General features: G+C 32.4%; 1 protein-coding gene across 1 annotated transcript; it reads right to left on the bottom strand.

Moving 5' to 3' along the window:
- Positions 1-5167: 5167 nt before the first annotated feature.
- On the bottom strand, positions 5168-7700 carry LOC115725297 (ornithine carbamoyltransferase, chloroplastic). Its single transcript, XM_030654761.2, has 2 exons — positions 7463-7700; positions 5168-6579 (listed from the first exon to the last, which is right to left on the bottom strand). The coding sequence occupies exon 2, from the start codon at positions 6534-6536 to the stop codon at positions 5397-5399; it is 1140 nt and encodes a 379-aa protein (XP_030510621.1). The 5' UTR covers positions 6537-6579; positions 7463-7700; the 3' UTR covers positions 5168-5396.
- Positions 7701-9620: the final 1920 nt, after the last annotated feature.

Here is a 9620-nt window from a genome sequence, read left to right as displayed (position 1 = left end):
ATTGTCATATTTTTTTTTTCTTAGAATCAATTTAAGTAACTATTATTTAATTAATAATATTCTAAATTTTAAAAACTTATGTATAATAATTCAAAATTATACATTTTCACTAATTTTAATGAATAAGTTTTTGATAAAAAAATATATAAATAAATGTGTGATAATTATTTCCTTTAAATTCTTATTAAATTTAAAATATATTAATAAAATTTAAATTAAAAAAACGATTAAAAAAATCTCACTTGCATGGAATTATTTATCCCACCCTGCTGGATGGGATAAATAATCCCAGACAGATAAAGTTAACTGGATTAGTTATCCAGACTTCTAACATGCCCAAACACTGGATTAGACAAATTAGCCCGTCTAATCCAATCCAGTCCTGCATACCAAACGGGCCCTTAAGGTACAGTTCTCATCCAAAGCTTCCACCTCCTTTTCTTTTCCTTCTTATTATTTTTCATTTATTTATTTTCTATTTGTTTTGCCAGATCACATGTTTGAGGGTAACAACTCTAAGTAAATACATATAATGCTTTCTTTTTTTTTTCTCAGAGTCTATAAATAAAACCAGCATACATTTTTTTCTGTATAGATATTTTATTTCAAAAATATTAATTATGAAGATCCTTCTTTGCAATTTGGACTATACGATATAATGATTTTTTTTTTTCAGTTTTTAGTTATTTTTGTATATAGGATCCATCGGCTCCTAGCTAAATTAATTAATCTTTTACAATTCTTTTTATTATAAAGTGTATCATTTTTTATAAATTTAAGAATGGCTTTTTGATTTTTTCTTAGCCTGTTAATCTATTTTCAATCGTTTGATCATTAAAGTTTATATTTTTGTTGTAGCAAAGATATAACATCATGCCTACAGAAGATATCTAACCATCAATAGGTTCTTTGGTCTGAGTAGAATGATAACATGTTTGGGGTTGTAATATTTTTTCCATTGGAATTTATTGATTCCATTCAGGCATCGAGATTCTGAAATGTGGAAGAATTGTGACTCATTTTCCAGCAAATGTACTTTTATGGAGGACCCTTTATATGTTCTTCAAGCTATCCGATTTGCTATAATTATTTTTTCAATATCGACTCTCTTTTATTTTGTATTTTTTTTTTTTTTGAAAGAAAGTCTTGTGAATTACAAGGACCAAAACCACAAGACTAGAAGGAAGGCAAAGAGTCATTCCAAACGAATTCACTATCAAGCCCATACCCCATTTAGCAACATTATGCGCCAAGGTATTATAATTCCTGCTAATATGAACCACTTTGAGGTTTGGGCAAGGAGATAACAAGTTCTTAATACAAGCTACTAAATCATCTAAAATACAATTTATTTTGTATTTGAATGTTTAATTGTTCACTTTTCCGTACCACATCCTGATGTTTCTTGCTATTTAGGTGCAGTTTGACTTTGTATCAGATGAAAAATTAAAGAAAAATTGCATTCTGTAATGACGTGAAAGATTCTCTAACTACTAAAATTAGCAAGAGAGCACAAATGTACCGAAATATGTTTTTATCTTATCAACATGTCTCAATAAAGTAGTAGTTGCTTTAATCAATATTTATATTATATATTTACAATTTGAATTGGAGATTACTTATATCAAGACTTTCCACTTTATGATAATAAATAATATATATAAAATAATTATAATAATGCAAGTTGATCTTAGGATGGGTGGCAACTAACCTGTTAAATCAATGACCTATATTTGTCATTTGAAGTTATTTGGGTTGTCTTCAACCTTCCTCCCAAATTTGAGCCTACATTACTAGAAGATTGTGAGAGGTGGGTTTTCTTATCATTTAATAATTTATTTATAAATTAAATGTTGGATAATTGTCATCAATCTTTTCTCCGTACTTAGTTTATAATAACTGTAACCTTGATTTTTTTTTTTTTTATGTAGGCTTTCTATTGCTTTTTTTGGATGTTACGTAGAACCTTATACAATCAATTAGATGCTCTTCATTAAGAAGGTTGTCTCTGTTTACTGTTATGTTTCTCTCATTAAGAAAGAAAGACAATATATAAAGGACACAAATTAAAAGAGGTGTAAATTTTATTTTGTTCTTATTTAATAAACAACGGAAAAAGGAAAGAAGAGAAAGCAAGTCTTTATATTTCAAGCATCTTTAAATTTCTACTATTTGTGCACTCTGAGTTTAAACTTATTATATTCTACAAATTCTTCTACTTCACTTTGTTTTCCAGAACTATCTTAAGTAAAAAAACACCAGTAATGCAGAAATGGTTAGTTTCACTTCCTTTCATTTTAGACTATATTGGACTCTTAAATTATCGGTTACTTAAACTCGGTTATATAAATATTTTTTATTTTTCCAGAGTACATTTATACCACACATCTCGTCTTTGCTTCGTTTTCTAGCATTAAACAAAGGCATCCATCGAAAATATAACTAAGTATACGTGCATGTGCATTGCACGTAACTTCAGCCTAGTATATATATAAATATATATATATATACTCTACTGTAGTACTACATATTTCTTTGTTTGTTGTTGTATCTTTGAAATATAATCTTACTTCATTGTTGTAGTTTTGCAAGACACTAAAATAGAATTTATTTCAACTGATTATATTTATTGATAAGCATTACACTTATATGTGACAAATGTTCTTACATTATATTTTTTAAATATCACTGTTAGTTTAACCTAGAAAGTGCGTACTTTATATGTGATATTAGCTTTAAAGTTTATATATTTTATATATATATAGTAGAATTTTTATTTAAAAATATTTTATTTAAGAATAACCTCTAATTTGTTATAAAAAAAATAAATCTCAATTTAGGCCAATTATAAATAAGAATAACCTCTAAATTGTAATTAGTTATACATTTTTTAAATTCCGTATTACCAAAGTATACCTCTATATAAGAATAATTATATCTTAATAAAATATATACATATATTTTGTAAATTTATTTATGTAAAATTAATAATTTTATTTTAAATTATAATACATGTATGAATATTATATTTACTCTAAAATATTTCTATTATGATATAGTATTAATGATTATTTATTGTTATTATTGTTACGTTGATATTTTTTGGTTTTTTAATTTTTTTTCTAGTGTAACTTTATTTAGTTATAACCTCTCAATTAGAATATAATTTACTTGGTCCCAAGTATATTCTTGGATAGATGTTCTACTGTATATATATTTTTTATTAGTCCAAGGAAGAGTCTCTTCGGTTCCAATTATTTTTTTCATTTACATTACTACATCTTTTTAATAATGTATTCATAACTATTTTTAACAACTGTATTTTTATATATTTTTTTTTATATTATGAGGATTAAATTTAAGTATTCTGTCATGGTATTTATTAAGACTAGGTTTTCTTGTTTATTTTTGCAGGAAGTTTTTTAGTTTTATAAGCAGAATGTATGGTAATTGTGGTGGCTGTAGATTAGATTGTCTCGTCAGGATTTGAAATTTGTTGAATCTGATTGTTTAGCAATTGTATTTACTTTTAATAATAGTCATGTTTACTTAAATGACGTGGGTTCTTTGTTAGAGAATATTACAAGTTTGTTTTCTAGATTTTTAAGAGGATCCCTAATTCATGTACAACGAATAATCAATACAGCTGCACATAGATTAGCAGTGTATGCTCTTCAAATGAATGAACAACTTGTTTGACTAGAGGATTTTTTTTTTTTTTTGTGACGTTTGTATAGTCTTTTAGCCTGTACGATATTACTTTATTTTTTAATGATATTATTGTTTGCAAAAAAAAAAAAAAAAAAAAAAAAATTCATTAGCCTAATCCCAAATCCCAAATCTCAAATTAAACAGAAACTAATATACAAGTCCATTTTTCATACGGTAATAAATCTAACAAAAACTCAAGACAAATCAAAACCAAAAACTAAGAAAAATCACATGCTTAGACATAAAAATCATAAACCCATAAACACAAACCCAACAATATGAAGGACATATATGCATTTGAGTTGATAGGTTCATCTATTCCAGTGTTTGAGTCAATCTATTTGTCTACCCTGTTGAGTAGATAGATGATGAAGGAGAATGAAAAAAAAACTTAAAAACAATGGGAAAAGAAAAAAAGAACAAAAAAGAAAGGTAGATGGAGGTTTAGTGCTTGACATCATAATTGAAAAATTATTTTTTGTTTTTAAAATAGAAAATTGTTTTCACAGTTTTCAAAAAACAAAACTACAAAAAATAAAATTTTTGAAAAACAATAAGATGTTATTTTCTGATTTAAAAAATAGTAACACTTTTTTGAAAACAAAAAACAGAATTTTTTTTTGTTTTTGTTTTATTATTATTATTTTTTAAATAAGTTTTAATGTTTTTTAGTTTAAGGATTTAATTAATGATTATGAATTTTAGCTTAATTACAATATGAATTTTAATATATATTGTTTATTTTTAATTTATTTTAAAATATTTTTTTATTTATTTCTCAAATTTTTAAATGAATTTTTAATTAAGAAATACAAATTAATGATGTAGACTAACACGTGAATGATAATAAAATACTTAACTAATACTGTTGAATATTTATTTACAGCAAGTTAAATTTGAGTATGTCACAATTTTTTTTTTTTTTTGTTAGATATTTATTTACAACCGCGAATTAAACTTAAGTATGTTTCTCACAAATTACATTTTTCTTTAAGTTCCAGACTTCTAATATTACCATGCATGTAATAATTTTGTTTGGACTCTAATTGCAGACCTCTAATACCAGCATGGATGTAATGTTCTGTTTGGACTCTATTTGATACTGCAAGCTTCACACTAAATGACATTTGTATTTCCTGACAAGTTCGTTTTTTCAATTAAAGATGGACGATGCTTCTGAACAAGATAAAATGATCAATTAGATGACTAACTTAAGTAAGAACAATCTTTGAGTCTTTGACAGTTTCTGAATCAATAATGATCAATGAGAACTTCTCATGTATTCAATTTTTCTCTCTTCTGACTCACCCAGATAAATTTAAATAAATCATTTTTCCTTTCTTTATTTGGAATCAAATCTCCATAGAAATGTGTCCATCAACACACCTCTTTGTATCTTCTTGAATCTTGACAATGCGAGTTTCAATTTATGATGTTCCAGTCCTAGAATCAGAGCTTTTTCAATTCTGGAAAAGGGCATCTTAATTATGATTATGTAAGAGCAAACTAACAAGTATCGAGCATAAAACCGAAGACTTAGGCTAGCACAAATGAAAGAGTGTTGTCAACATACAAAATTGTACACAAATCTAAAGTCAAAAATAAACTGCAGAAGTCCAAAAGTTCATTATTAACTAAGCAGTACCTTCCCACCCAATAACTCGACGGAGCTGACCTGTTAGCAATCACACACCAAGCAAATGGAGCATTATAGCATTCTGTGCATGCATGCGATTCTCCGCTTGTGGGAAGACAATTGAATTCGGAGCTTCAATCACTCCATCTGTCACTTCAACCCCTCTTTCGGCAGGTAAACAATGCATGAAATAAGCTTTCGGGCCTGCCAACTTCATAAGATTTTCATCCACCTGAAACCCTTGGAAAGCTTTGCGCCGCTGTGCAGCCTCTTCCTTCTGCCCCATGCTGGCCCATACGTCAGAGTACACAACATCAGCTCCTATAACTGCTTCTTTTGGATCATTTGTAATCTCAATTTTGCTAATACCAGCCTGCTGTGCCTTCTTAACTGTTTTTGCATCAGGTTCGAAACCTTCTGGGCAAGCACAAACAAAGTGGAAAGGTATAACTGCTGCCATCAACAGCCAGGAGTGCACAATGTTGTTTCCATCTCCAACATAGACAACCTTAGCTCCTTCTAGCTGACCAATGTGTTCAATAATAGTGAGAACATCAGCCATAATTTGGCATGGGTGGTTATAGTCTGTCAAGCCATTGATAACAGGTACAGTTGCATACTTAGCCAGATCAAGAATGTCTTGGTGAGCAAAGACACGGGCCATTATAATGTCATTATAGCCAGACAAGACACGGGCAATGTCCCGAGTTTCCTCCCGCTTACCCATTTGAATATCATTAGGTCCTAGATATATAGCATGACCTCCCAACAAGAAAAATCCAGTCTCAAATGAAACACGTGTTCTCATAGAGGGCTTGGCAAAGATCATAGCCATTGTCTTTCCCTTAAAGGGAAGAAATGTCCTGTCCCCTGATTTTAGCATTGCCTTAACCTCTGCAGCTCGGTTTAACATCTTCAATATCGTGTCTTTATCAAAATCATCAATGTGCAGAAAATCCTTCAACTCTGACGTCACTTTTCTGTTAACAGTTGATGAAGGTGATGAATTAGCAGAAGAGGCCTGGCACGTTATTCTTCCACGAAGAGCTGGAGAAGACAATGAAATGCTGGATAACTTCCTGGAAGATAAGGGAGATCGGAGGAGAGACTTGCTGGAGGGAGAATATAACGAAGAAGAGAGAGAGGGCTTGTTGACTTGGATTGAACAAAGTGAAGAAAATGCCGCCATTTTGTTGTGGGTGGGAACTGTAGAGCTCAACCAAAACCAATATCTACACATGATTTCAATAGTGTATTGTTTGACTCAGAATTTGAAAAACTAAAAAATAACTCTAAGTAATCATACAAACTCAAAATACATGTCACTAATGCATTGAATAAATTATGAAACAGTATTCCAACTCCCACAAGAGAGAATCTTCAGAATGTGTATATTTCATATTTTCATATACATTGAAAATTACATTACATTAATTTAAAACCTCCTCCGACCACATAAAGGGTATAATCATGAAGCATAGTAGTTTAGTAACTTCAAGTAAGGGCCAAACAACATCTTCATGCGAATGATTTTGCCAAACTAACTCATAATTATCTCCCTAACCCTAATTAGTGTCCCACTAATTAACAGCCAACTCAGCTATTTACCAGTCTTAGAATCACTCCTTTTCCTAGCATAAGTGTACCTAAAATGAATCTTTTGAAAACAATAGCAACTACTTCAAAGAAGAAAGCGTGTTAAGCCTTCCCATTCAAATCAATTCTTTGGGTAGTTAGCATTTTTCTAATGTTATAAATACTAATTTTTCTTGTGATGAGGCCCGTATAGGATTTACCCAACTCCCAAAATCAAAGCAATCACACTAGAATAGAGAGTGGAGTCCGGACTGTTATTCAAAATGAAAACAGAAAAGTCACAACTGAGTATTCGAGATACTAAGCATTCTCTCAAGAGCTTACTCTCTATATTTGGGCGCTGAGAAAATGCATGCACCTTCAAATATCAATGATTTCATCTGATTTTCAATTACACTTAAGACCTGAATTCCAGAATATCCAATGGCTAATAGAATACCCTAAACCCTAAATGCAATCAACTCTCCACCCAAAAGAAAATAATAATAAATAGTACCGGAAAGAACGCAATGCTATCACCTTCGTTCAGACGATTGAAGAAGTTTAAGCTTTGACCGAAGCCACACTGCTACCGAATCTTTCCAAGTTATCTTCAATGGCCGGAGGTGATCGGAGTAGAAGAACGATCTCCTCTCTACAATTTTGGGGTTTTCTACTTTTTCTTCTCAGTTTTTGGGCAAAATGAAGTACGAGTAGTGAGTGTAGACTGTCTAGTTACTTCAAAGTTAAATAACCCTAAGATTCACTTTTGTGTAATAACCCTCTTATAAAATTAAAAAATTAATTTATTTATAGGTAGTTTTATTTGAAAAAAAAAAAAATCTTATTTTAATATTTTTTTTGAGAAAATTAATAATTTTTATTTTACATAATATACATTTATTTTATATAAAATGTCGATATGTAAAAGAATTATTAATTTAAAGATATTTTTTGGATTTCTAGCGTTAATAGAATATCTTATTACTTAACATGCTGAAGGGATGGATGAGGGTGAAGAATTGATAAGGGAAATTGATGACTTCAGGAGTAGTAATGTGATGTGCATCAATTATCTTTTCCTACATTATTAGATTTAATGGCCCACTGGGCCTTATTTTCGGCCCATTTTCCTCTAGGGCTAGTTCCCTTCTTTTACTATAAATACATCTTTTGTATTTATCATTTTATTCTTTTGGCACTTCAGCCGTGTAAAACAAAAGCTTCAGCAATAAAGAGTTTTCCATTTTATCATGGTATCAGATGTAACAAAACCCTAGCCTCCATTTTTCTTTCTCCTTCCTTTCCTCCATCTTCTTCATGGCTCCAAGAACAAGAAATAGCTCCATAGCCGCACCATGAGTGAACAGTCACCACCTCCCGCCGCCACATCCACTCCGGATTTATCCTCCGTCAATGTTGCTGCAACCGACGTTGCCGCTCCGCCGGCGTCGCTTCCGCCTGAAACTGCTCCATCCTTGTCGGACACGATCGGAGCTCCTCTTTTTATGTCCGATCCTCCCACTTCTCGTGTGTTCGACTCCGGTCACGTTGCCGATCTCCCCATTTGTGGAACGATCGGACAATCTTCAACCGCTCCGATCGGTTCCAGCTCGGCGCCGACGTCCTCCTTCACGGCTGCTCATCATCACATTCTGCTTCCGCCATGCTCCGCTCAAACCTTCATCCCGACGACTCCACAAACCACTTCAATTTTTTACGGCACCACCACTATCCCCGCCACCACCTTCGGCCAACCGACTGTCCCGAACCCCTCTTTTCTTGGTGGTAATATTTCTAATCTTGGACATCAAGGCCATGCGCCTCTTAATGATAACTCTTTGTTTACTGCTAATCACGGTTTTTCTCGTGCTGTTCTTGATCGACCTTCCCATGATGAACGTACTTTGTATCATCTAGGAACTAGAGATCACCCAAATAACCTCATCGCTTCATTTCTCTTAACTGGTCAAGAAAATTTCCAGTCATGGAAGCGTGCAACCTCTATTAATATTGCTGCCAAAAACAAAACTCCCTTCATTGAAGGCACCATACCCCGTCCTCCTCCAAATGATCTATCTCGCTCTGCGTGGGACATTTGCAACAATATGATCATGTCATGGATTCTTCAGTCTGTATCTCGTGAGATCGCTGCTAGTATCATGTTCAAAACCACCGCTCGTGAGATGTGGACTAACCTCCACGACCGCTTTAATCAAAGCAATGGTCCCCGCATCTTACAACTTAAAACCTCCGTTGGCAATGTTAAACAGGGTGATAATTTCGTCACCACTTACTTCACTCAATTGCAAGCTCTTTAGGACGAGCTCAACGAATACCAACCTAATATCCCCTGCACATGTGGCTGTACTTGCGGCGCGATGCAAAAGGTTCAAGACTATTATACAAGAGACCAGATCATTCAATTCTTGATTGGTCTCAATGAGTCTTATTGGGGTATTCGGGCTCAGATTTTACTTTATGAGCCACTGCCCTCTCTATCCAAGGTGTTCTCCATGGTCGTTCAACAAGAGCGACAACGCTGTCTTGGCAATACTGGCGTTGTTGCTGCTACTTCGGCCAAACCAAATCCCAACCAAGCATCTCGGAACAAGAAACCTCAACCAACTTGTTCTAACGGTCTTAAATCAGGTCACCTTGTTGACAAATGCTACTTTCTCCATGGTTTTCCCCCGGA

The sequence above is a fragment of the Cannabis sativa genome, chromosome 6 (assembly GCF_029168945.1).
Source record: "Cannabis sativa cultivar Pink pepper isolate KNU-18-1 chromosome 6, ASM2916894v1, whole genome shotgun sequence".
NCBI lineage: Eukaryota > Viridiplantae > Streptophyta > Magnoliopsida > Rosales > Cannabaceae > Cannabis > Cannabis sativa.
The sequence above is the reverse complement of the archived record's forward strand: the minus strand, read 5'-3'. Positions and strand labels throughout refer to the sequence as shown.

Bases quoted from the DNA above. Each gene is read 5' to 3' on its own strand.
- LOC115725297 (XM_030654761.2), bottom strand. From the start codon at position 6,536: ATGGCGGCATTTTCTTCACTTTGTTCAATCCAAGTCAACAAGCCCTCT.